The 27,217-nt window shown below is 57.8% G+C and overlaps 2 protein-coding genes across 2 annotated transcripts; both read left to right on the forward strand.

Moving 5' to 3' along the window:
* Nucleotides 1-7,191: 7,191 nt before the first annotated feature.
* EGR4 (early growth response 4) lies at nucleotides 7,192-9,037 on the forward strand. The gene is made up of 2 exons (XM_030450780.1): nucleotides 7,192-7,330; nucleotides 7,683-9,037. Exons 1-2 carry the CDS (start codon nucleotides 7,192-7,194, stop codon nucleotides 9,035-9,037), a joined length of 1,494 nt encoding a protein of 497 aa, XP_030306640.1.
* A 7,231-nt stretch (nucleotides 9,038-16,268) lies between these two features.
* Nucleotides 16,269-26,147, forward strand: FBXO41 (F-box protein 41). The gene is made up of 12 exons (XM_008491084.2): nucleotides 16,269-16,999; nucleotides 17,943-18,171; nucleotides 18,699-18,778; nucleotides 18,866-19,170; nucleotides 19,266-19,507; nucleotides 20,321-20,436; nucleotides 20,878-21,030; nucleotides 22,970-23,065; nucleotides 24,032-24,150; nucleotides 24,380-24,538; nucleotides 24,801-24,916; nucleotides 26,085-26,147. The coding sequence occupies exons 1-12, from the start codon at nucleotides 16,269-16,271 to the stop codon at nucleotides 26,145-26,147; spliced, it is 2,409 nt and encodes an 802-aa protein (XP_008489306.2).
* Nucleotides 26,148-27,217: the final 1,070 nt, after the last annotated feature.

Genomic DNA, 27,217 nt, shown 5'->3' on the forward strand with positions numbered 1-27,217 from the left:
GCTTTCTCCCTTTCCCCTGGGCAAGGAAACTCCCTCCTCCAGCCAGCTTGGCTTTCCTTACCTTTCCCAGGAGGGGTTTTATTCTAATGGATCCTTAATTAATGCCTAGATGTGATGACAAGGCAGCTCTCCTCCAGGTTTGACAACACTCTGGCAAAGGGAACAACATTCCCATGGCATTTGGGACACGTGTCCCTGGCACCCGAGGATGCTGAGTACCCTGGGAACCTCTGCTTGTCCTGATAAAACCCGTGGGACCTTGGTGAGCTGAGCAGAGAGAACCCTGAGGAGGCAAAAAGCCCTCTGAGTTCTCATCTCCATGGGGGCTGAGATGTCCAGCAGCCCCAGGAGGGCAGAGCCCAAGGATGCCTGGGAGCATTGAGCTCCTCTGCAAAGCTCTTGGTCAAATATAAAAGTCCCAGTGTTTCACTCCAGGCTTTTTTCCCCAATGATTTGGGTCAAGGAATGCTTTAGTTAAAAATAGGGAAGTATTTCAAAATATGAAGCCAGGCTGAGAGAGTTGGGGGTGTTCAGGCTGGAGAAGAGAAGAATCCAATGGGCAGTCCTCAGAGCACCTTCCAGTGCCTGAAGGGGCTGCAGGAAAGCTGGGGAGGGACTTGGGACATCCTGGAGGGATGGGATGAGGGGGAAGGGTTTCCAGCTGCAAGAGGGGAGATGGAGAGGAGATCTTGGGCAGGGAGGGAGAAAATCTTTGCTGTGAGGGTGCTGAGCCCCTGGCCCAGGCTATCCAGAGAAGCTGTGGCTGCCCCATCCCTGGCAGTTCCACTTCCAAGCCATTCCCAACCCCTGCCATGGGCAGGGACACCTCCCACAGCCCGGGATGCTCCAAGCCCCATCCAGCCTTCAGCCCTGCCAGGGATGGGGCAGCCACAGCTTCTCTGGGCAACTTTTTCCAGTGTCTCACCACTTGAAATTCAAGAATTTCTTCCTCATGTCCAACCTAAATCTCCCCTCTCCAAGATTTAAACTGTTTCCCCTTATCTTCTCACCACACACCTGTGTCAAAGCACCCCAGCTTTCCTGTAGAACCCCTTCAGATACCAGAAGGTTGCTCTGAGGTCCCCTTGGAGCCTTTTCTTCTCCAGGCTGAACAGCCCCAACTTCCTCAGCCTGTTCTCATAGGGGAACTCAGCAGCCACATTTGAGGGATTTTGCCCCAAAGCTTCTCTGCTTGTGATAAAAATAAAATAGATGTAAAAAGCAGGAGAAGAAGCTGTCTGTAAATGTGGAGGGCTGGCAGAGCTGAGATCACCAAGCAGGCAACATGAAACCTGGAGGGAGATAAAGATCCACCCTGTTGGGCCCAGGGTCTGAAATTCCATCCAGTGATCCCTCCCTCCTGCCTGGTAAAGAAAAATGACAACAACAACAGAAAAACCCCAAACCAACCTCTTTTAGCAGACATTTCCTAGAGCCTCATGTGCTGCTGAAAGCTGCTGAGGCCACCTGGGGAAAGATGCTCTTCAGGAGAGGTTCTCAGAGCATCCCACCACCACCCTTTTCTCCCCCTTGGGCTTGGCAGCAGAGCTGGAAGGTGGTGGGGATCTTCTTGGCCTCTCTGGGATGTCTCCTCTGGCACAGGAGCATCCTCTCCAGGGCACCAGGAATAGGAAGGAGCCAGCACTGCTGGTGCCATGCCAGTTGCCATGGAAATGCTGAGTGATGCATTCTAGAAGTTGTCCTGGAATGGGAGATGGTTGGAGGAATCAGAGGAAGGTGGTGAAGGACAAAGAGAGGAGCTCCAGCAGCTGGGAGGTGACCCACTGGGGGGCTGTCCCAGGAGAAATCACTGCTCACCACCCACCCCCCCAGATCCCACCCTCTGAAGCCCCTTCAAGATTTTTTGGGATGCTCCTCCCTTCCCCACCTCAGTGTCCTGGTTTGGGGTGGTTCACAGAAGAACCTTGGCTTTGTGGCTGACTTTTTGGGGGTGGTTTAAAGGAGATGCTCTGCAGCCAGAGGTGGGAGCTATAGAAAAGGTAATGCAGGGGTTCATGTGGAGCACAAACACCCTTGGGAGGTGTTAGGGTTACCAGCAGGGAATTTTCCAGCACCACAAGAAGGTTTTGATCAGCAGGAGGAGGGGATTCATAACCCCAGGTGAGCAGACAGCAGAACTCTTGCTCACACACCCATTGCTTGGAGGCTCCTCTGAAGCTGCAAGGGTGGGGGCTGTGGATGTGCCCCAAATGAAGGGAGGGAGAGATTGCTCCTCCTAAAGCTGAGCTCATCTCATGGGGCAGAGGATTCTAAGGGTTCAAAAAAGGAGTTAGACAGTGGAAAAATCCACTAAATATTTGGCATCAGGTCAAGAGCAGAAGATACCTGAGCCATGAATATTTGGGAGCTTGGAGCAAAACCTGTGGAGAAGACACTTTCCCTAGATTGGGTGCCAAAGGAGGATTGCCATGAACCAATCCTCAGCCCATCCCTTTGGAAAAATGAATCCCAGCCTCAGATCAGTGCTGCCCATCTCTTGCCCTCCCCAAAAGCCCCAGGGCTGCCTCCTCTGCAACTTGGGTGGGCAAAGTGCTCCTCAGCCCTTCCCCTGGCTCCTTGCTGGATCATAGCAAGGCAAGGCAGGGTGAGGATTATCTTCCTCCTTCCCATGGTAGCTTCTCCCTTAAATAGGGCTGGAGGTCCTGGGAGAACCCAACTTTGTGCCAAAATCTCCCTGGATTACAGGGTAAACCCCAGAGCAAGCCTCCAAAGATGAAACCCAGGGGATGAACTTGGGACAGAAGAATTAAGGCTTGATTTACATGCTCCAGCTAGGACTGGGAGCACAGACTGGGAAACTGGGGGGTATGGGGGGAGGTTGATGTGCTGCTGGAATGCATGGAAGGTGGACGGGTGGTCAGCAAAAAGGTGATCCCCGGGACCAAGGTGGCATTGGAGAATCCCAGAATCCCAGAGTGGTTTGGGTGGGAAGGGATCATCCATTCCCACCCTCCTGCCATGGGCAGGAACACCTCCCACCAGCCCAGGGTGCTCCAAGCCCCATCCAACATTCAACACTGCCAGGGATGGGGCAGCCACAGCTTCTGGGGGCAACCAGGGGCTCAGCACCCTCACCCCAAAGAATTTCTCCCCAAGATTTCCTCTCCATCTCCCCTCTTGCAGCTGGAAACCCTTCCCCCTCATCCCATCCTTCAAGGCCCTCGTCCCAAGTCCCTCCCCAGCTTTCCTGCAGCCCCTTCAGGCACTGGAAGGTGCTCTGAGGTCTCCCTGGATCCTTCTCCTCTCCAGGCTGAACACCCCCAACTCTCTCCCTGGCTCCAGAGCTGCTCCAGCCCTCCCAGCATCCCCATGCCCTTCCTCTGGACTCTCTCCCCCCTGGATGGATCAGCAGGAGCCAGCAAGGAGCTGGCCAAGCAAACACTCACCCTGGCTGCTGGAGGGGTCATTTGCTTGTGCCAGCTGGTTCCAGATGGCCCTGAGAGGGGGAGTCCCAGGCTGGCAGCCTGCAGCACACTTGGAGGGCTGTGGGCATGGGCAGTCTCGGGGCTGAGCAACCTGAGCCCTGCCAGAAAGCTCAGAGATCTTTCAGGCTTCCAGCATCACTGGAGCGAAACCTGCCCCTTCCTTCTGGGTCATCGTTCTCTGCCCCAGGGATGTTCCCACCACCACCTGGAAGGTGCAGAGGGTGGGATGGAGATGTCCCTGCCCATGGCAAGAGGTTGGGACAAGGTGATCTTGCAGGTCCCTCCCAAGCCAACCCAGTCTGTGGTTCTGGGAAGCAAAGCTTCCCACAGCATCCCAGCAACCAGAAAAAGAGAGAAGGGACCCAAAACCTGAGCCCCAGCTCCTGTGCCTCCCCAAGAAGGACCTGGCTGCTGCATGGATTTCCTCCTCATCTCTTTTCTGACGACACACTGGACTCCAGGGAAGGTTATCCCTCCTCCTTGCCAGCCAAATGCCCTTCTGGGAAGGAGAAGGCTGTGCCAGCACCTGATCCTCCTGGAGCTTGGCTGTGCTCACCATCACGTTTGCCCATTCCTTCCTGCGTGGTGTCACTTCCAGGCTCCTCCCATGGACACTGCCATCCAAGAGGGGCACTGGAGACTGTTGGTTTTATTTTTAATACAATCAGGTTTCTGCTCTTCTCAAGCTTAGAAGAAAGAAAAACCTTCATCCAGAGGGAGAGGGGACTTCAGGCAGCACCTCTCCCCTGTGCTGCCAAGCTGAGCACTCCCAGGTGTCTGTAAACCAGGGAATAATTGTTGGTGTTCATGGCTGGGGAATGGAAATGTCACCACTCTTTTAGGATCACATTCAAGGGATGGAGAGAGGTTTCCAAGAGCCCCGTGGTGGTGGCAGAGGACCTTCCCATGGCATTGTATAAAAAGTCCCCACCTTTTTTCCATCTCCAGGAGAAATGGAGAGCTGCTTGTCCAGGCAGCAGTCATCCCAGGGACGTGCACAGCTTGGGAGAGCAGGGATCTGGACTCCAGCTCAGAGACACATCCTAAAGGCTGACATCCCAGGGAAGATGTGGCACCAAGCTCTGCTGGCTCCATCTCCCCAAGGAGAGGTGAAGAAGAAAACCACCCTGTGGTCCATCCACTGGTGTTATCTCACCAGCACCCAGCAGACCATCCAAGCAGCAGGGAGGGGTTGGGGTTGGTAGCCCCAGACAGGTTATTTTCAACCTGTTTGTCACCCTTGTCCCCATGATGTCCTGAAGCATCGAGCACTGCAGGGCTGAGGATTCCCTTTGACGTGCCTGAAACTCCAGTTTTTTGGCCATCCCATTGGGCTCCTTCCAACCCCAACCTCCCAGCTCATTCCCAAACATTCCCTATTCCCCCAGCCAAGTTTGATGCTTCTTCTCACCCTTTCAACACCACCCAGGTGCTGAGCAGCCTGGTCCCAAGGTGGGGAAGAGCTGCTAGACACACCACAGGGTGATTTCTCAGAGTCCCTGAGTTGGAAGGGATCTCCAGAGATCATCTAGGCCATTTTTTGGGGATGATTTTCCCACCATGAATCATTGCTGGGAGCCAGGGATAGCACCAGAGCAGGGCCCTGCTCACCTCTTGGCCCCATGGACATGGATGCAGAGGGGTCCCCTCCTCCTTTCCAGCTCCTTGGCATCTCACAACCTTCTCCAGCAGCCCCTATGGTGGAGAGAACCTTCCCACTGCCCACCTTGCAGGGAGAAACAGCACTTTTGTACCCAAAATATCCCGAGAGATGGGTTTTCCAGGGGGATCTGAACCCAACCCAACAGGGAAAGCCTTTTTCCTCCCCATCCAGCTGGGTGCTGGTGGCAACCTGCTCCCCAGGGCATCACTGCTCATCCAGGATGGGCTCCAAATCCATATCGGAAATCTGGGAATCCCCAGGCAGGGAAAGCAGCAACCTCCAGGCTTGGCTTCACTGGAGGTTTCACCCCAATTCAACAGCTCAGGGGGGTGCTGGGGGCACCATCCCGGGGGGAAGCTCTGCCAGGGGGATCCTTCCAAAAAAAACACCGCTTGGGTTGGGTCCTCTCTGCAAACGAGGAGCTGGTGGGATCTGCAGGATGGAGCTGCCTTCTCCCAGCCCCAAGCCGTGCCCAGCACCCGCCGGGCTGGGTGGGAGCCATGAACTCAGATGACTGAAACACAGCGAGGGAGCTGGCCCCAGCCTTCAGCTTCTCCGGGTTTTGTAGGGGTTTTTTTTGGGTTTTTTTTGTTTGTTTCTCGTTTTTTGTTTTTTTTTTTTAATTTTGGCTTCTTGTTCCGTGGCAGGAGGAGCCCGGCATCCGCTTCCCGAATCAAAGCGAATGCGAAATGCCAGGAGAAAGTATCGGGGAAAAAAAAACCAAAAAAAACCAAAACCAGGCAGGGAAAGGGGAGGAGGAAAGGGGGGGGGAAACAGCAAACCCAGCACCTTTCAGGCTTCTAGAAGGAACAAGAACAACAAAAGGCAATCACGGGTGGGGGAAAAATAAATATCGAACATATCCGGAGGCGATTAAGAAGAGCCCGGGGAGATGCAAATCTGGCAGAGCAGCCACGCTGGGAGGGGAGCCGGGGGTGATGGGGGGTGCCCAGCATTTCCTCCCTTCCCATCGGGAAAAGTGCAGGAAAAAGCTGGAAGCTGGAGCAGAGCAAACCTGCGTGTGCACACGCGTGGAGCTTGCACATGTGTGTGTGTGCACATGCGTGTGCAATGGGGGGGGAGGGAGGGATGCAGGCGGTGTGAGGGGGGGATGCAGGCTTGCAGGGGATGCTTCGGACACCCCCCCATCCAGCCCCAGCGATTTGGTAAAAATATCGCGATTATTATTAAAAAAAAAAAATAAAAAAAAATTTAAAAAAAGAGAGAGATGGAAGCGTGAGGAGGGAAGGGGGGGGGGGATGGGGGGAACACACAGAAAAGGGGGAGGGATGGGAGGGGGGGGCAGGGGCAGCACGTCACGGGAGAGATTTCCTTATTGGGACTCCCTTGCCTACATCCTGAGTCCATATATGGGCATTTACGTCACGGCAGCCTCACTGGGGACTCCAGAAATGGCTGCGGCGGAAGGGTCGGAGCAGCCCCGCTCCGGCTATAAAGGGGGTGGCGGGGAGGGAGAGCCGGGAGTCCGCCCGGGCTGCTGCTGCTGCTGCTGCCTGCACCCCCCTGGGGCACAGCATCCCCCCCACACCCAGCACCCAGCCTGAGCACCCCCCCTGGGGCACAGCATCCCCCCCCAGCACCCAGCCTGAGCACCCCCGCATCGCTCCGAGCACTCCGGATCACCCCTCGAATTGCCCCCCCCAAGCACCCCCCCCCCAAATCCGGATTATCCCCTCAGCACTCCGGAGCATCATTCGGATCGCCCCAAGCAACTTGGATCAACCTCCCCCCCCCCCCCCTTCTTTCCCGAGACCCCGGAGCATCGTTTGGATCGCCCCCTCCCCCCCCCTCCTTCCCAGCATCTCGGGGACCGCTCCAGATTGTCCCCAGCACCCCCCGGATTAACCCCCCCGCATCCCGGAGCATCATTTGGATTGCCCCCCCGGCACCGCGCAGCATCCCTCCGGATTAATCCCAGCACTCCCCGGAGCATCTTCGGGTTTGTCTTCTCCAGCACCCCCGGAGCATCCTCCAGACGGTCCCGCAGCATCTCCCCGAGCATCCCCCCCCCTCTCCCCCTTAGCCCCCCCCCAGCCCTCTCTGACCGTCTCTCCAGGAGCGATGCTCAACGTTCTGGATTTCTCCTGCCCGGATCCTCTTTATTCCAAGTACGAGGAGAGCTGCGAGCTGAAAACCGGAGATCTGCAGGGTCTGGGGCAGCCTGAGCAGCAACTTCTGGCAGAGGCCGATTTTCTGGGAGGTAAGGACCTGGCAGAGGTTTTGGGAGAGGATGGGGTGGGGGGGGGTGAGCCGGGCAGGGATGAGGGACCCCTCCAGAGGTGACCCTTACAACCAGGATTTGGGCATCTCCCTCTCCTCTGCCCTCAGCCTGTTCCCAGCCCCTGGCTGCGGGTTCGACAGCCCCTCCTAACCCAGGCTGGGGGGGTCCTGCTGGGAAAGGGGGTGGGGGTGCCACCCAGGGCCATCCCCCTGGGATGGGGACCTGGCAGTGACGCAGGAGCAGCCTCCAGCTGTAGCCCCCGTCTCCCCCTGCCCCTCCCCGTCCTGACACCCCTCTACCCCTCTAATTACTGTCCCCTCTGTGTCCCCAGGAGAGCTACTGGGCACCCCGATGAGCAGTGGGGTGCTGGATTACCCCCTCCTGGGCACCCAGCCCTCCCCTTCCCTCAGCTACACCGGCAGCTTCTTCATCAAGGCGGTCCCAGAGCATCCCCAGGACCAAGAATCTCTCTTCAACCTGATGTCAGGAATTCTGGGCATCTCCCCTTTCACCTCCTCTTCTTCTTCCTCCTCCGAAGGCCACCAAAGGCACCTGGATGCTCTTTACCCCTGCCCCGAGGTGGCTCAGAACCAACTGGACCTTTACGCCGCCTGCCAGCCCGAGATGAACGGAACCACCCCGGCTCCTTTCCCTGAGCAGGGCTACAGCTCCTTCCCTACACCCGAGGGGGTTCAGCCTCTCCCAGCACAACCCACCCTGGGAAACACCACCTCCCACTGCTTCTTCCAGCCCAAGCTCCTGGACAACAAGCAGGACATCAAGCTGCCTTCTGCTTCCCCACCCTTGGACAAGTTTAAAGCCTCCTGTGCCCAGTGGGAGCCCATCACCCAGCATCAGGCCTACTTGCCCTCCGGCTACCCTTCTCCTGAAGATTTCCCAGCTGGGGAAGGCAGCCAGGGGCTGTTCCATCCTCCGGGCTCCAAGATGGAGAACATCTTGTCCATCAGCTGCCAGTCAGAGCTGGGAGGCCTGCCAGAGGACACCCCCTGCTTCAGCACCCAGCTGGGCTACCCCTGTGAGCCCGAGAACTTCCAAGCCCGAGGGGACTTTGCTGACACCAAGCTCCACAACCTCCCCCCTCCTCCTCCCTTAATGCCAGAGTTTGACACCTCCTTGGCCCAACCCGAAGTCCTGCCGGGCCTCCTGAGCTCTGCTGAGCTCCTCCATCCTCACCCCTCGCCCTCCATCCCCCCCACGGACTTTTTGGGCCACCCTTCCTCTTCCTCCCTCCCTTCCCTGCTGCCCCCCAACCCCCCCACGACCACGGCAGAGCCCAAGAAGAAGCCACGGAGGACCAAGTGCTCTTCCAAATGCTTCTGCCCCAAACCCCACGAGAAAGCTTTCTCCTGCCCCGTGGAAAACTGCATCCGGAGCTTCGCCCGCTCGGATGAGCTCAACAGGCACCTCCGGATCCACACGGGACACAAACCCTTCCAGTGCAGGATCTGCTTGAGGAATTTCAGCCGCAGTGACCACCTCACCACCCACATCAGGACCCACACGGGGGAGAAACCTTTCTCCTGTGACACCTGCGGCCGCCGCTTCGCCCGCTCCGACGAGAAGAAGAGGCACAGCAAGGTCCACCTGAAGCAGAAAGCAAGGACGGAGGAGAAACTCAAGGGCTTGGGGTTCTTCTCCGTGGGTCTGTCCTTTGGGACACTCTGAAGCTTCAAGTCCAGGGGTTGGGAGATGGCGTTTCCACCCAGGTGTCCTCCCACACCCACCCACCCACCCCTCTGAGCATCTCCTGGGAGAAGTGGGGTGGGAAGAGACTCCTTGGGGTGACCTCCCCCCCCTGAGCATCTCATGGAAGAAGTGGGGTGGGAAGAGACTCTGTGGGGTGACTTCTCCAAGGGTTTAATCCAAGGATCTCATGGGACAAGTGGGGTGGGAAGAGACTCCTTGGGGTGGCACCCCTCCTGCTGAGCATCTCATGGAAGTGGAGTGGAAAGGCCCTCCTTGGGGTGACCTCCACCTCCCTAAAGTCCCCTCCCCGAGCATCTCATGGAAGAAGTGGGGTGGGAAAAACCTCCTTGGAGTGACCTCCCCCCCCTGAGCATCTCATGGAAGAAATGGGGTGGGAAAAACCTCCTTGGGGTGATCTCCCCCTTGAGCATCTCATGGAAGAAGAAAGGTGGGAAGACCCTTCTTGGGCTGACCTCCCCCCCTCAGCATCTCATGGAAGAAATGGGGTGGGAAAAACCTCCTTGGGGTGATCTCCCCCCCCCTCAGCATCTCATGGAAGAAATGGGGTGGGAAAAACCTCCTTGGGCTGACCTCCCCCCCCTCAGCATCTCATGGAAGAAATGGGGTGGGAAAAACCTCCTTGGGGTGATCTCCCCCCCCTGAGCTCCTCATGGAAGAAGTGGGGTGGGAAGAGCTTCCCAGGAGAAGGTGATGGCAGATGAGGCCATACCAGGGAGGCAGAGGTGATGCCACGGTGCTGGAAGAGAAGTGGCAGCTCCAGAGCCACCTCCAAACTGAACCATTTGCAGAGCTCCTGTTCCAAGGAAGGAGGAAAGCAAGAAAAAAAACAAAAAAACCAAAAATCCCCCAACCAACCATGGACAGAAAGAAACAAATCCCCACCGAGATGGGCTTGAGATCTCCCCAGCCCCTTGGAGATCCTGGGGTGGGAGTGAGAAGATTGTGGGTCCCCTGCCAGCACAGGTCCCCCCCCATTACTGAGTGACCAGTGTGGGGGGGCTGGGGCTCCAGGGACCTTTTCTGCCCAGGGAGAGAGATGCCACCAGGATCCAGCAGTCTGGTGCTTAACAGTCCCTTTGGAAAGGTGATGGCATTATTATTATTATTATTATTATTATTATTATTTTCCTGTTTGTAAAAAAAAAAAATCTTATCAAATTGTGTCTATTTTTCTAATTAAAGATCTGAGCTAAGCCACGACCTCTCTTCTCTGCTCTTCCCTCCCCTCCAGCAGCCACTGCTGGCATTTCTCTCATGGATTTATTTTTTCTTTTGACCTCGAGCTCCCATGTAGAGGGGGGAAAAAAAAACACTTTTTTTTTTTTAAATAACGAGCAGAGAGAGAAAAATCAATCAACACATCGGGGGGGTGGGGACCCCCAAAGCCCTGGGGTGGGTGGCCCAGGAGAAGGAGGGATCCCCTCACCCTGCTGGGGGGTCCCTCTCTGAAAAGGAGGAAGGGGCTCTGGGTTGATTCCCATCCTACTGGGATCCAGATCCATGGGGTGCATGGAGGGGACCCCGAAACACAGCCCAGATTCCTGGGTTCTTGTAGGGTGTAAAAAAGGGGGGGGGGGGGGGTGTGAAATAAAGTCCTGCTCCCCGTGATCAACCTGGAGCATCCCCGGGGCTGGAGATGATCCAGGAACCATCGGGCAGAGGAGGATGAAGCCCCCGGTGAGGATGGGGGCTGGGGGGCTCGTTTCCTCCCTCCCTTTTGGCATTTGGAAGATCCCAGGGATGCTGTTTCCCTTCTCCTGGGATCACCCATCAGGCAGCTGGCTCAGGAGATGTTGCAGCCTGGAAGGTGCCGGCAGAACCTCCCGTGGTTAAACATCAGCTCCGGTTCCGCCCAGGGGAGGTGCTCAGCAGGATTGGGGCTGCCCTGGGCTTTCATTCCAATGGGAGGAGAAGGGGTGGGAGGGGAGGTGATGGGTATGGATGCTGAGAGGTTTTGGGGCTGTTTGGCCTTTTCTTGCAGAGGGGAAACTGAGGCAGGGCAAGGGTGCTGAGCATGGTTTCCCTCTCCATCACCAAATGGTTTGAGTTGGGACCTTAAAGATCATCCAGTGCCACCCCTGCCATGCCCAGGGACACCTCCCCCAGCCCAGGGTGCTCCAAGCCCCATCCAACCTCCAACACTGCCAGGGATGAGGCAGCCACAGCTTCTGGGGGCACCCTGGGGCTCAGCACCCTCACAGCAATTTTTTTTCTGAAGAATTAAATCCTATTAAATCCCCATTAAACCACTGACCCAGCAAAATCCATGTGTCATGGGGTGGGAGAGAAGGGCTGGGAAGCTGGGCAGGAGATATGGGGTCCCTGAGGACTTCCAGCAGGAGTGGGATGGGGGAAGGGGCCAGAAGAAACCCTCATTAAGGGTGGAGTCCAAAACACCCCCTCAGGTGTGTCCCAAAGAGCTCATGGCACCCAAGGGTGCTTGTGCCCCTTGGCTGGGCACCCACCAACCCCAAGCCCTTCTTGTCCCCCCAGCTGAACCATCCCATGAGTCTGATCCTGCGTGGGGACCATTCCATGGGACACAGAGCACCAGAATAAACCAACCTGTTCTGTAGGGACAGCTCAGAGGACAGCAGCACCTGGGTCTCCTTCAGGAAAAGGTGTGTCCCCTCTCCATGGGATGTCACCTCCTGCCAGACTGTGAAGAACCCTCCACACCACCCTACACCTCTCCTGCTCATTCCTGCTGCCTGAGGCCTTTATTAACCCCTCCCAAATTGCATCAATCACTGAAGCTGAGCCCAAAAGCTCCGTGAGGGCACCTGGAGCCTTCACCCTCTGCCCACCCACCTGAGCTGATGAGGGATGGGGGGACCCACCAAGGTAGCTTGGGTGGCACTGGGTGCTTGTGTGTTGCACCCCAAAAGCTGGGGCTGCTGGAGATGGGGACAATGACCTGAGCCCAGGCCAGCAGCATCCTGGTCCCAAGGCTGCTTCCCCTGGGTCCACATTGGTTCTGGGAGGGCCCTGGGTGCTGGGGACCAAACTGGGGTGCTCAGGGGTGGGATCAAACCGAGGTGCTTGGGGACCAGATGGGGACAGAGCTCAGATCCTTGGGGACCAGATGGGGACCAAGGTAGGGGACAAGCTGGGGTGCTCAGGAGCTGGATTAGAACCAAGCAGGGATTGGCTGAAGAACAAGTTGGGATGTGCAGGAAATGGATCGGAACCAAGCCAAGGATCAAGCCAGGGGCCTTGGGGACCATGCTGGGGAACCAGCCCAGGTGAGGGAGGAGCAGATCAGGACCAAGCCAAGGTTTAAACCAGGGTGCTCTGGGACCACATCAGAACCAAACCAGGAACCAGGTGTGCCCAGCGACCCAGCTGAGGACAAAGTTGGGCACCAAGTGGGGTACTCAGGGACTGGATCAGGACCAAGCCAAGGATCAAGTCAGCGGCCTTGGGGATCAGTTGGGGACCAAGTGGGGGTGCTTGGGGACAAGATCAGGACCAAGCTGGGGGCCGGGTTATAGTGCTCAGGAAATGGATCAGAACCAAGCCAGGGATCCAGCTGGGGTGCTTGGGGACCAAGCCAAGGACCCAGCTGGAGTGCCCAGGGACTGGCTCAGCACCAAGCCAGGGTGATGGGGGATGAGATCAGGACCAAGCTGGGGTGCTCAGGGAGTGGATCAGGACCAAGCCAGGATGGGTGCCCTGTCGATCCAGCCCAGGATAGGGAAGGAGCAATGCAGGTGCCTACACACCTCCCAAACCCCCCCTGCCCTCCTCCTTCCCAGGGGAGATGCTCCGGGGTGACCCCAGCGGGGGGCAGGGAGAAGGGGGGAGGACACGGGTGGGATTGGGGAGGAGGAGGTGCGGGCTGAGGCCGCGGAGCTGCCGCATGGCGGAGAGAGAGCCCGGGTGTTCGTGGGGAGACAGGCAGAGGGAGCTGTGCGGGAGGGAAGCGGCAGCCAGGAACACTCCGGGCTGAGGCTGCAAAGGAGGAGGAGGAGGAGGAGGCGGCTGCCAGAGCTCGCCCTCCCTCCTTCATCCCTCCATCCCTCCATCCCTCCATCCCCGCATCCCTCCATCCCGCCATGCACACCCCCCGCTGAGCCCTCGGGGTGCCCAGCAGCCTTCCTGCCAGCCCAGCGGGGCCTTCAGCCTCCCCTCCCTTCCTCCTCCTCCTCCTCCTCCTCCTCCCGCAGCCACCACCCTCCCTCCTTCCCCAGGGCCCGGCAGGCATGGAGGGGCTGTCTCCTGCCTCCCTTTCCCGGGGTTCCAGCCCTTTTCGCCACCATCCTTCAGCCCGGACAAAGCCCTGAAGCTTCTCAGCAGCCTTTGTGCATCACCCGGGGCTCCATCACCCACCCACGGGTGCCCACCCGCTTGGGTGGGGGGACAGCTGGGGACAGAGGTAGCCGGTGGGGACACGGGAGGAGATGCTGCCCTGTGCCCAGGAGCCAGGAGCCGGAGGTCGGCGGCCAGAAGCAGGTACGGGGCGATGCGGGATGCTGAGGAGGGAGCTGGGGGCTTCTCCTCACCCCCCCGGGGGTCGTGGGTCCCCCAGCCAGGGGTGGGGGGGGATGAGCACAGGGAGGGGACAAAGCAGGAGGTGAGGAGGGTTCCGCTGCTCCTCGCTCCAGGTTTGGAAGAGGTGAGGGTTGTGGGGGATGCGAGCTGCATCCCGGATTTTCATCCACCACCTCCCTGCACCTTATCCCAACCCACACCCCCCACCCCGCTGCCATCGCAGCCTCCGCCGGGCAAGGATGGGGACAAGGCAGCACCTTGCCAGCATCCTCCATCCTTCCCTTCCATCCTCCTCTTTCCCCCTTTCTTTAAAATTAAAAGAAAAAAAAATTTAATTCTTATTTATTTCTATTTTATTTCGGAGAGAGGTGGGGAGGGGGAAGGAAAGGAAAAAAAAAATGGACGGGCAGGCAAAACGTTAAACAATGCGAGGAAAGGCTCCATGATGAACAGCAGGTAGCGATGCTGAAGCAGCTCGGGGCTGTGTCTCACCCGCGGCTCCTGCAACCTCCTGGTGGCCCAGAGCTCCCGAGGCTCCGGGTTCCATCGGGATGGCCACCGGAGTCAGGACTCTGCTCCTCCGACCCTTCGATCCCGCTGGATGCTGTCGGGGTGAGAGGGAGGAGGTGTCCTGAGCTCAAGGGAGGATGTGCTGAGGACCGGGGATGGAGGGATGGGAGGGTTTGGATGGGCTTGGATGCTGCCTGGACTTTCAGGTGGGAAATCGGGAGGGATGTGGATGGGGAATGGGGAGAGCTCCAGGCTGGAGCCATGGGGGACACCAGGAGGCTGTGGCTCCATCCCTAGGGCTGGAAAAAGAGCTTTCTCATCCCCTCAGCACCCACTGAAGTTGCTTTGTGTTCCCCAGGGATTGAATATCCCAGGGTGCATTTTGCAACCACCCCAAAACACATCCAGGAGCTCCAGGAACCCTCCCACCACCCCTTTTTATTATTATTATTACTATTATTATTATTATTCACGTTATTTTTCCACTGATCCTTTGCCTTTATTCCTTTTTTTTCCCCTTTAAAACTAAAGCAAAAAATGGTTTCCTCAACCTCGTGGCCAGAGGGTTGCTGAGCCACAGGAGATTCCACCCTGGAGGGAGGGTTTGGTGGTTGTGGGGTGCAGGAGGTCCCAGAGAGGTTTTTGGGTGGTGGGGAGAGCCCTTTGTGGGACATGGCAGAGGGATGAGCAAGGGAACCTCCCACCCATGGGTGCCCTGGGTGCTTTGGGCTGGAAGCATTGCAAAAATGCACCCTGATGGGTGCTTCTGCCTCCCGAGCTTGGGAATTCTGCTGGTTTATCCCATTCCACAAGGGTGGGGTTCTCCCTTCCAACCCCAAATGTCTTGGAGAGGCTTTTTGGGGGATTAAACCAGGTGCCCCCAGGGATCCTGACTTTCCCAGGCATGGGAAGCCACCAGGTCCTCTGTGTCACCAGAAGAACACAACAGGGGGGTCCCACAGCCCCAGAGGGGACAAGCAATGGGATTTGATGGATGTGGTGAGGGGCTGGAGAAGTATCTAATCCAGGGGCTGATCCAGCAGGACTTGGGTCACCCTTCCCTTGGAGGAGGTGGCTCTCAGCATCCCAGCTCCAACATCAGGCAGGGGGATGCTCTCAGGCTCTGAAGATCTCTGGCTCGTGGCACGGTGGTTGGGCAAGAAACCACCTGGGTCACCCCGCTGTGGCAAGCTCAGGGAGGATGGAGAGAGATTTCCCATGGACTGTCCACTTTCCCAACAGCTTTACCCCTCTCAAATGGTTGTGAACATTCCCAGGGGTTGTTCACCTGCCCCGAGGAGTGGTGAGACCTTCCCAACAGTTATGGATCATCCCAGGGCTTGCACTTTGCTGAGCATTGCAGATCTTCCCAAGGGCTGTGGATCTTCCCAAAGACTGTAAATTTCCCCAAGTGTTGCAGATCTTCCCAAGGGGTGTAGATCTTCCCTAGGGTTATGGATCTTCCCATAGTTTGTAGATCTTCCCAAGGGCTGTGGCTCTTCCCAAGGATTGTGCATTTTCCCAAGGGCTGTGAATCCTCTCAAGAGCTTTAGAATTTTCCAAGAGTTGTAGATCTTCCCTAGGGGTATGGATCTTCCCATGGGTTGTAGATTTTCCCAAAGGCTCTTTGGGCTCTTCCCAAGGACTCTGTATCTTCCCAAAGGCTGTAGGTCTTCCCAAGGATTCTGTTTCTTCCCAAAGGCTCTTTGGGCTCTTCCCAGGGCTTGTGTATCTTCCCAAGGGCTGTGATTCTTCTCGAGAGCTTTAGATCATCCCAAGGGTTGTAGATCTTCCCCAGGACCATGCCCATTCCCAAGGGTTTCGGACTTTCCCAAAGGCTGTGAACCTTCTTGAGCACTGTTCACCCTCCCAAGGGATGTGCACGAGTGGGAGGAACACGGGAAGGGAGGATGGAGGCAAAGAGGGGATGGAGAAGAAGGTCCAAGGAGGAATTGTGGGCCCTCACCACCCCTACACCACTAACCCCTCTATCTCTTCCAGCCCCTGGCCGATGCTGACGTCTCCCCCAGGACCCACCAGACCCTCCACTCCCACCCGAGTCTCAGCACCCACCATGCCCCAACCGAGCCGCAGCCCCCCCAGGGGTTGCTCCCCACTTCCCCCCGGGTGCCGCCGCCCCGCGCCGTGAGCGGGGCCATGGGGGTTCCTCTGCCCTAGGGCTGGGATGGCCTCCCTGGACCTTCCCTACCGCTGCCCGCGCTGCGGGGAGCACAAACGCTTCCGGAGCCTCTCCTCCCTGCGGGCACACCTGGAGTACAACCACACCTACGAGACCCTCTACGTCCTCTCCAAAACCAACAGCATCTGCGATGCCGCCGCCGCCGTCTTCCCCTTGGCCGCCGACGGGGCCCTGCTGACACCGGCCGCTCGCCGGGACTATTTTGAGAGCACGTCCTTCCAAGGCAAGGACCAACGCTTCTCCTGCGACCTGGTCCCCGCTGAGGAGCTGGAGCCAGCCCCTTCCTCCTCCTCCCCTTCTCCCCGTTACGTCCATGAGATCGAGATCCCCCTGACGGAGATCTTCGGACGGGGCAAAGCGGTGGCTCCGGCACCAGGTCCACCCGGTGCCATGGACGCTGCCTACGAGGAGGGTTTGGCCCGCCTGAAAATCCGAGCCTTGGAGAAGCTGGAGGTGGACAAGAGGCTGGAGAAGCTGACGGAGGAGGTGGAGCAGAAGATCGCCTCTCAGGTGGGACGGCTCCAGGTGGAGTTGGACCGCAAGAGCTCGGAGCTGGAGAAGGCCAAGCAGGAGAGCCTGAGGCTGAGCCGGGAGAAGCAGGAGCTGGAGGACCGCGCCTCCGAGCTGTCCCGCCAGGTGGATGTCAGCGTGGAGATGTTGGCTTCCCTCAAGCAGGACCTGGTGCAGAAGGAGCAGGAGCTCACCCGCAAGCAACAGTGAGTCCTTTGTCCCCTCTCCTGCCTGTGGGGTGGGGGAAATGGGTCCTGGGTGGCAAGGTCCAAGAGCCCAACGCTCTCGCTGAATCTTCAGGCCATGTCCTAGGACACCATCGGTGTCAGGGGGTTGGGACTACATGATCTTGGAGGTCCCTTCCAAGCCAAACCAGTCTGGGATTCCAGAAAAACCCTCCTGTCCCTTGACTGTCCCCATCCTCAGACTCCAGGGGACATTTCCCAGCCAGCTCCATGAGGAGCTGAGGACCTGCATTCTGAGGACCTTGTTCCCATGGGAGGCTCTTTGCTCCCGGGCTCCTTTGGCTTCTCCAGGGGTGTTTTTCCACCATGGGAATGTGAGAAGTGCTGGTGATAACCATCAGCATCACCTGACACCCGCTGGGCCAGCGCCCCATTTGCCTTCCAAATCTCCTGGTTCCCTGGCCAGGAGCCTCCCCAGGTCACCCCTGGGGAGCTGCACGGGGGTCACCCTGCAGATGGCAGTTGGGGGGACAATTATTTAGTAATTAAATGATAACGAATAAGCAGCAACAGGATTTATGGCACTAGGGTTGGCCCTACCTTTGGCTTCATGCTCCTTGGTGGGCACAGGTGGGTGGGCATGGGTGGGTGTCTCATCCTTAAGCCCCCACCCCACCTCACAGACCAGGCTGGAGGAGCTTAAGAGGGATGGGTGGGAAAGGGTTGGGATGTCAACCACAGAATCAGAGGATTGTTTGGGTTGGAAAAGAGCTTGAAGATCACTGAGTCCAACCATGAACCCAGCACTGCCAAGGCCACCACTGCCCCATATCCCTTAGCACCACATCTCCAGGGCTCTGAAACCCCTCCAGGGATGATGGGGACACCAGGGCCTGACAACCCCTTTCCCAGAAGAACTTTCTCCCAGTCTCCAGTCTGAACTTCCCGTGGTCCCTCTGCACAGGGAGGTGCTGCAGATCGATCAGTTCCTGAAGGAGACAGCTGCCCGGGAGGCCAACGCCAAGGTTCGCCTCCAGCACTTCATTGAGGAGCTGCTGGACCGGGCGGACCGGGCCGAGAAGCAGCTCCAGATCATCAGCAGCAGCTGTGGCACAACCCCAAATGGCAGCTTGGGACGCTGCGGCACGCCGGGCACCAAAGCCATCTGCAGACCGGGACCTCCACGGGCACAGGCACGGGCACCTCGTGTGGCTTCTCTGAGGGCTGCAAAGGGTTGAGGGGGGAGGTGGAGGGACCCCCACCTCGTCCCTGTGGGGAAACGGGTGACTGTGGGTGGGGGGGATCCCAAAGAGAGGTTTCTTCTGGGCGGGTGTGTGTTCCCAAAGCTATGCTGAAGATGCTCTTCTGCATCCTGCTTGGGGATGGCCTCATCCCAACACATCCCTGCCATGGGGTGGGATGTTTGGGTGATGTCCCTCAGCTGCTCCCTTGGGGATGGCCTCATCCCAACACATCCCTGCCATGGGGTGGGATGTTTGGGTGATGTCCCTCAGCTGCTCCCTTGGAGATGGCCTCATCCCAACACATCCCTGCCACGGGGTGGGATATTTGGGTGATGTCCCTCAGCTGCTCCCTTGGGGATGGCCTCATCCCAACACATCCCTGACACCGGGTGGGATATTTGGGTGATGTCCCTCAGCTGCACCGCCCTCACGTTGAGTTTCTCCATGCTGGTTTCCCTCATCCCATCTCCCTGCAGAGGGACCGGCACCCTGGTCCCGGAGCAGCCATCCACGGTCCTTACGGAGTGTCCAACCAACGCTCCTCCTCCAGCACCGGGTGAGTCCCCAGCCCCAGCCTCCTCACGGGGTTTTCCATGGGATGCTCATCAGCTGATGGGCAGGGGATGGATGTCCCTCCCCCCAGGGCCTCGAGCCGGGCCAAAGCCGTGTCCCAAAGCTCGGGCTGCTACGACAGCGACAGCGCGGAGCCGTGTCCCACCGAGGAGGCCTCCGAGGGACCCCCCTACCCGGGTCGGGAGGCGGCGCGGGGCTCGGGGCTGCGGCGTCAGGCGATCCAGAACTGGCACCGCCGACCCTACCGCAACAGCACCGAGGGGGAGGAAGGGGACATCTCGGACGTGGGATCCCGAACCACCGAATCCGAAGCGGAGGGTTGGGAGTTGGAAGCGCCCGGGTCCTCCGCGTCCCGGCCCAGCTGCCGCCTGACGGGTGAGAGGACCGTGGGTTATGCCCGGGGGGAAGGGGGGGAAAAGGTGGGAAAGGGAGGGGTTTGGTGGTGGCATCTGATGGGGGGTGTCCCGTAGCCAGGACCGAAGCTGCCGGGGGCAAAGTGGGGCGGCTGGAGAGGGGCAGCCCGGGCCATTCCAGCGAGGTGATCAGCCCCGAGGTGCTGAAGATGCGGGCGGCTCTTTTCTGCATCTTCACCTACCTGGACACCAAGACCCTGCTGCGGGCGGCCGAGGTGTGCAAGGACTGGAAGTTCGTGGCCCGGCACCCGGCCGTGTGGACACGGGTGCTGCTGGAGAACGCCAGGGTGTCCTCCAAGGTACTGGGGATGGGGATGGTGCCACACGGGCTGAGACCCTTCTTCCAGGGTGCAAGCATCTGGCTTGTGTTGGTTGTTGTGCTGTTCATCATCACGGGAATGTGAAGTTCCAGACTGGTCTGGGTAGGAAGGGACCTTCAGGATCCCATTCCCACCCCCATGCCATGCCCAGGGACACCTCCCCCAGCCCAGGGTGCTCCAAGCCCCATCCAACCTTCAACACTGCCAGGGATGGGGCAGCCACAGCTTCTGGGGGTACCCTGGGGCTCAGCACCCTCACATCAAAGAATTTTTTCCCAAAGTTTAAATCTCTCCTCTTCCAGTTTAAAGCCATTCCCTTGTCCCAAGTCCCTCCCCAGCTTTCCTGGAGCGCCTTCAGGCACTGGAAGGTGCTCTAAGGTCTCCCCATTGCAGCCTTCTCTTCTCCAGGCTGAGCACCCCCAACTCTCTCTGTCTGACTCCAGAGCTGCTCCAGCCCTTGGATCAGCTCCATGGCCTCCTCTGGACTTGCTCCAACAGCTCCATCTCCTTGTTTTGGGGGCTCCAGTGGCTGGATGTGTTGCACGTTCACTTCTGGGCACACCCTCACACGTGCTCACCTTTTCACTTGCTTTTGTGGTCACCCCCCCGTGATTTTGTTGCACATCCCCACGTGACCCCGTGTGTTCATGACCTCACATGTTCATGGCATGTTTGTGCATGTGCAGAAATGTCCCCGTGGGCGTGGGTGTGTCTGTGTGGGGATCTGCTCCAGGGCAGCCAGGGATGGGTGGCATGAGCACCCCTTGGTGACAGCCACCCCTGTCCCCCCAGTTCCTGGCCATGCTGTCTCAGTGGTGCACCCAGATGCACTCCCTCACCCTCCAGAACCTCAAACCCCGACAGCGAGGGAAGAAGGAGAGCAAGGAGGAGTACATGAAGAGCACACGGTGAGTCCCCATGTCCCCTGCAACCCCCTCCCACAGCTCCACAGACAGTCACAGAATCACCAAACTGTCCTCCTTGGAAAAGCCCTTTCAGACCATAACCCACCCCCACCCCATGTCCCTCATCCCCACATCCCCAGGCTCTGAAACCCCTCCAGGGATGATGGGGACTCCAGCCCTGCCCTGGGCAGCCTGGGCCAGGCCCTGACAACCCTTTCCAGGGAGAGATTGTTCCCCAGCTCCAACCTAAACCTCCCCTGGCACAACTTGAGGCCATCTCCTCAGATGATGCTCCCAAACATCCCGTTTCCACCGATCATCACACACCCAGGTCCTTTGGATGCTGTGGAGCCACAGATCCCCACAGGCTCATCACCCCCCTGGGGTGACCACGGATGGTTTGAGGAGGTTCCTGTGCCTGACTTTGCCTCCATCCCTTGGCAGGGGCTGCCTGGAAGCTGGGCTGGAGTCCTTGCTGAAGGCAACGGGCAGCAACCTCCTCATCCTTCGGATCTCCCACTGCCCCAACGTGCTGACCGACCGCTCCCTCTGGCTGGCCAGCTGCTACTGCAGGGCCCTGCAGGCTGTCACCTACAGGTAAGGTGACACCTTACACCACCAGCACCTTACCTGAGGGGACCGTGTGGTTTTCTGGCTGGGAGAAAGTTGAGAACACCCATAGGATGTCTTGGGAACCTTCTGATGCTCATCGCCGGTCCCTGTCACTACCCCAGGACATCTGGCTAGGTGGGAAGGACCATTCCCTGTCCTCTGCCCAGTGGCAGCCCCAGTGTCCCCAGTACAACTCTCATCCTCTTCTGGCATGTTCCCATGCAGATGTTTCCCTTCCAGCTCCATTCCCACCGTCCTGTTACCGACCTCAGCCCAGCTGGAGGTGTGACCAGGGCCTTGGTGTGGGGACACTGCTCTGTGTTAGAGAAGGGTGAAGAAGAGGGGCACCAACACCAGGGCTCACTGATGTCCCACCTGACTGTCACCCCCTGATGGGGAGAAGAGCCCTCTGTCCTGGGAGGGAGGAACAGCTCTGCCATGGGATTGTTATGACCCAACCTGGAGACCCTGGCCAAGAAGAAGGACACAAGGGACATGTATGACATCCCTGAAGGAGCTCATAGGTCCTGCTGGAGCTCACTGACTGCTCCTTGGTCTTGGCAACCTTCTGATGAGGCTCTGCCTCCTGTGGAGAGAGGATTTAGCCTTCCTGCACTCTGAAGGAGGATGATCCTTGCTCCTCTGCACCCTGCAGACGACCACATCAGCTTCTGCATCTATGTCACCTGCAGCCAATGGGTGTCCTTACCCAGCCCAGGATGGAGAATACTTCAGGTGGAAAAGCACACACAGCCAGCCCTGATCTGGGGATCTCCCACCATGAGGAGGCCCAGTAGTGCTGGGTTGAACCCAAGGACTCCTCCATTGGCCCTTCTAAGGGTGCCAGAGAAATCCCAAGTGCTCCTGGCACGTTTTTAACGTGTGACTGACTCCTGCTCTACTGAACCCATCCCGCTGGGTGCCAAGGGGGTCCTGGCAGGCAGCTCCAGTGGAGATGTGTGAACCACTCAACACCCAGCACTTATTTTTAGGCTCCCCTGAAGTTCTCAAGTAGGTCACTCAGGCTTAGGAAGTGTGCCCTCCACCTTCAGGGGGTGACCCAGTGTGGTGGAGCTGCCAGGGGCCTCTCTCTGGGCTGGCAGCACCAGGATGGTGCTCTCTGACATCTCTGCTCCTTTGGCTCTGTGCAAGAAGCCAGAGGCACAAAAGTTGGGTGCCAGACAGCGTGGCTGCACCCCACGGGTGCCACAACTCATGGTGAACCTCCAGCTCCACTACAGCCCTGCCTGACTCCAGCAGCATCCCAGGAAGTCTGGATTGACACTTCCAGAAAGGAGGAGCAGTGACAACCCCCTGCAGTGACGTTTGGCCAACAGCCACCTCCAGATGTGGTGCCACAACCACAGAGGCCATGGAGAAGCCTCTTCCCATGGCTGGAGGTTCCCACCCATCAGCTGGAACACCTTTACCACCACCTGGCACCTTCTCCACCCAGGCTGGGCGGGTGGCAGTGAAACCAACCCGAGGGGATCTGCAGGGACCTTGTGTTTGCTCTGCAAGGGTACAGGGCCTGGCAGGCTCAGCTCAGTCACTTCCCACCGTTGCATCTGGAAGATTTCTGCCTTCACTTTCAGCTTCACCTTCAGCCCTCAACCCCACATTCAGCCACCCAACCTCACCTCCAGCCTTTACCTTCAGCCTTGCCTCCAAACTCCTCCTCAACCTCACTTCCAGCCTCACCATCACCCTCTCCCACTTTTCTTGGCGTGGCACCTCCGTAGGCACAATTCCAGCTAGAGATGCCCTCAGCCTTCCTGCATGGGTTGGTGTTGGGATGGTCTGGTTGGTGGGCAGACTGTGGGTCACAAGTACTGACCCCATCTGGAGCTCCAGCTGCAGACACAGCCCCTGGGGCAGCAGAGCTGCCAGCGGGGGCCACCACGTGTCCTCTGTCTTCTTCCAGGAGCTCCACGGACCCCGTGGGTCACGAAGTCATCTGGGCCCTTGGAGCAGGTTGCAGGGATATCATCTCCCTCCAGGTTGCACCTCTGCATCCATGGTAAGAGTCGTGTTTGGAGAAGCCAGGCTGAGTGTGAGGGACACCAACTTGGGTGCCAGGTTAGCTTGGGGAGGGTCCTCATGGGATGAGCAGCAATGCTGGAGGTCACTCTGGGGGACTGGGGGCTCAGCTCCCTCTTGCCCTGTGAAGGTTGGGAGCTCTTGGGTGGAGGCATCTCCCTACCAAGCTGGGAATGTTTTCCTGGGTGGCTGCTAACACCCAGAGATGAAAGGGGAGCTGTGACAGGTCTGGTAGAGGATCTGAACATCAAACACTTGTCTGAGCTCCTGGATGCTTTTAGAAGGGTGTTGAGTCACTTTCAGGAGACAGCTGCAGTTGTTCTCTGGAAAACAACTGGGGGTGTGAAGATGCTGGTGGGTGCCCAGCCTGCAGCACCTGGGTGCTCAGGAGCTCACAGAGCAGGTCCCATGGCTCCATCCCATGGGAATTGCTCCCTGTCCTGGGAGGCTGGTGGCATGCCAAGCCTCTTAGCAGGAACACCAGGGAATCATCATCATCATCATCATCATCATCATCATCATCATCATCATCATCACAGTATGGTGATGGCCACAGAAGGTGGATGGATGTCAAGTCCCTGGGGGCTGCTTTCTTCCCTGGGGGTAACACCAGGAGGAACTGTGGTGGTCATGGTTGGACTTGATGATCTTAAAGGTCTTTGCCAACCAAACTGAGCCTGTGTGGGCTTCTCCTCCCAGAATGGAGGTCCAGGTTCCCACTCCTGGATTCAGATCTCCAGAGAGGTGGAGGGTGGGCAGCAGAGGGACCCCACAGAGTGCCTGGACCTGTCCTGTCCTGGTTGTTCTGGCAACACCCAGGCTGGGGGGTGGGAGAGGTCCCATCCCCAGCAACACCCACGGGAGCAGTGGTGGGGATGGGTGGGTGGGTGGGTGGGGAGAACTTTCCTGCCATCCTTCCCCAGCTCTTTCTCCTTCATCTCCCCAGCCAGCAGCCAACACGTTTCAGCAACCGCTGCCTTCAGATGATTGGAAGGTGCTGGCCCCACCTGAGGGCACTGGGCATTGGAGGAGCAGGCTGTGGTGTCCAGGGACTGTCCTCCTTAGGTAGGAAGCTCTCCTCTGATGGGACAAGGAGAAGGAGACCTTGCTGGAAGCAGGGTACATACCCTTAGGAGATGTTCTGTGAGGATCCCCATGGAGAAGCCCACCCCAAGGACCATGGGTGAACCCTGCCCTTCCTTGCTGCCACCCATCCCTCCTACCACCCCCTTCCCATTGGGTGTCCTCACCCCTTCTCCACGGGGTGCTGATGGTGGCTGCTCTGTCCTTCTAGCTCGGAACTGCATGAGGCTTCAGGTCCTGGAGCTGGACCACGTGGTGGAGATCAACCAGGAGGTCGCAGCAGAGATGTGTCGGGAGGGGCTGAAGGGGCTGGAGATGCTGGTGCTGACCTCCACACCAGTCACCCCCAAAGCTCTGCTTCACTTCAACAGTGAGTAGCAACAAGAGGGAGGAAGGGTGAGGGCTTCCCAAGGAAGCAGTAGGACTGCAGAACTGGGAGGAACCATCTCACAGACCACCATCCTCCTTATGGAGCCACCAAAACCAGGTGTCCCCCACCTCCAGGATGAGGTTCCCCATCTCCATAAGGTCTTGAGGAGCACTGGGTGGGTTTCAGGGTCCATCCTGGCTGTGGGGAGGACATTTCCCCCCCCCCCAGGTATGGTGAGACCAGGTGGGCTCTCTGTCCCCAGGTGTGTGCCGGAACCTGAGGTCCATTGTTGTGCAGGTGGGCATTGTGGATTATTTCAAGGAACCACACAGCCCTGAAGCCAAGAAGATGTTTGAAGAAATGGTCAACAAACTCCAGGTAAGGGATGCCATAGCCAGGTCACCCGTGTGTCACCAGCCTCATGTCCCCATGGGGTCTGAGGACAAATTCTTGCCCATCACTGCTCCCTAGGGGCACAAAAGGGCTGTTCCCTCCTTCTTCCCTCTTCCACCAACTTGCTGGACACCATGAAGTGACCTAAAGTCCACCTGTGAAAGCAGAAATTGGGTTTTCTCCCCTGCCCCTGCACGTTCTCATAGAATCATTGAATTGTTTGGGTTGGAAAAGCCCTTTCAGACCATCAAGTCCAACCTTTAACCCAACATTTCCAAAGCCATCATTACCCCATGTCCCTCATCCCCACATCTCCAGGGCTCTGAAACCCCTCCAGGGATGATGGGGACTCCAGCCCTGCCCTGGGCATCCTGGCCAGGTCCTGACATCCCTGTGGATGCTGATGTCATTTGCCCCAAACTCCTGCTGCCCTCTGGAAATGGTGTTTGTAACCAAAGAGAAACCCAGCCCAGAGTTATCTCCCAGAATCAAGAGGAGCTGAGCCAGTCCTGAACTGTGTCCAGTTCTGGGCCCCTCAGCTCAGGAAGGAGATTGAGGTGCTGGAGCAGGTGCAGAGAAGAGCAAGGAGGCTGTGAAGGGATCCAGCAGAATTGCTGTGAGGAAGGGCTGAGGGAGCTGGGGGTGTTGAGGCTGGAGAAGAGGAGGCTCAGGGGAGACCTCATCACTCTCTCCAACTCCCTGAAAGGAGGTTGGAGCCAGGGGGGGGTTGGGCTCTTTTCCCAGGCAACTCTCAGCAAGACAAGAGGGCACAAAAGGTCTCAAGTTGTGCCAGGGGAGGTTTAGGTTGGAGATGAGAAAGAATTTCTTTCTGGAGAGGGTGATCAGGCATTGGAATGGGCTGCCCAGGGAAGTAGTGGATTCTCCGTGTCTGGAGATCTTTCCAAAGAGCCTGGATGTGGCACTGAGTGCCATGGGCTGGGAACTGCAGTGGGAGTGGATCAAGGGTTGGACTTGATGATCTCTGAGGTCCCTTCCAACCCAGCCAATTCTAGGATTCTATGAAGCCAAACCCCTGGGGGATGAGGTGGTGGGGATGGGACCAGGGGGGGCTTTTCCTGGGGTGGGGATGTCAGATGTCCTGTCCAGGCTGCCGGGTCCTACACCAACCACACTCTCTGCTCCCTCTTCCAAGGCCCTGAGGAAAAGACCTGGCTTCTCCAAGATTTTACACATCAAAGTGGAAGGAGGCTGTTAGACCTTCAGGGAACCACAAAGCACATTCCCTTTCCTGCCCGGATGGAGCCGGAGATCCTGGGACCCCAAACCCACCCAATCTGTTGCCAGGACCTGGAGCAACGGAGACGCCGGCCCCACGCACAAAAATAAACAAAAAAACCCCAAACCAACCCCAAAACTCTTGCAGGCCTTAGTGAGTGGCAGCCCCGGGGCCAGCTCACGGGCAAGAAGGTGCTACTTAAGGACATTTTTTTGGCTGCCCAAAGAGACAGGGTGATAACTCTTTCCAGGGTGGGAAGATGGCTTCAACCCTCCCAGCCCACCACCGTGGCTGCTCGTTGCCAAGGATCCTTGTTTGGGGAACATCTTTGTCTTCTTCAAATTCTCTTTCTGGAGTTTTTTTCTTTTTTTTTTGGGCCGTTGGATGGGAGATGAAATGGCTCAGCCCATCCTTGTGGGCTCTTTGCATGGCTGAGCATCCCCTTCCTCTCCACGGGGTGGGAAGAGGCCGTTCCTCCAGCATTCCTGCTCAGTTTTGTTTCAGTTGTTTAACACCCAAATTCTGGGGAAATTCTGCCCAGGAACCAGCAGCCACAACAGCACAAGCCCGTGGTGGCAGAGCTGCAGGAGCCAGAGGACACCTTGAGAGGTTGTTGCTCTTCCAGAGGTTTCCAGCCTCACCTTCTCTCCACCCAAACCTTCCCAACAAGGCAATAAACCATCTCCAAAATCCTCCTCCTCCAGCAGGAAACAACACAGCTCATGCTCCTGTTCCCACCAACATCCACAACCTGCTCAGGCTTCCTCCAGGGAGAGTTGTCCCCTCTGGAGAGAAGGACTGGCATGGGACACCCCTGTTTGCCATCCCATCACCTTCCCAAGCAGCCTGAAGAAGAAACCCTGGCCAAAAGGTCCTGAAATCCAAAGCTCCTGGTGAAAGCACCAACCCAACTGCCCTGCTAGATCATTTCTCTCTGGCCACAGCTGGATTTATTTATTTTTTTTTAATTCTGCTTTTTGCTTCTGGCTGTCTCCTGCCTGCAAGGACATCATCAACCCTCTCCCACACAAGTAACCTCCTTCTTTCCA

This window comes from Calypte anna, chromosome 4B, assembly GCF_003957555.1.
Source record: "Calypte anna isolate BGI_N300 chromosome 4B, bCalAnn1_v1.p, whole genome shotgun sequence".
NCBI lineage: Eukaryota > Metazoa > Chordata > Aves > Apodiformes > Trochilidae > Calypte > Calypte anna.

What these genes read in the sequence shown, in the direction of transcription:
- EGR4 (XM_030450780.1), top strand. Translation starts at nt 7,192, where the DNA reads ATGCTCAACGTTCTGGATTTCTCCTGCCCGGATCCTCTTTATTCCAAG. An exon ending in AGAGGCCGATTTTCTGGGAG is followed by an intron (nt 7,331 to 7,682) that starts GTAAGGACCTGG and finishes CTGTGTCCCCAG; the next exon opens with GAGAGCTACTGGGCACCCCG.
- FBXO41 (XM_008491084.2), top strand. Translation starts at nt 16,269, where the DNA reads ATGGCCTCCCTGGACCTTCCCTACCGCTGCCCGCGCTGCGGGGAGCAC. An exon ending in CGCTCCTCCTCCAGCACCGG is followed by an intron (nt 18,779 to 18,865) that starts GTGAGTCCCCAG and finishes CCCTCCCCCCAG; the next exon opens with GGCCTCGAGCCGGGCCAAAG. An exon ending in ACGCCAGGGTGTCCTCCAAG is followed by an intron (nt 19,508 to 20,320) that starts GTACTGGGGATG and finishes CTGTCCCCCCAG; the next exon opens with TTCCTGGCCATGCTGTCTCA.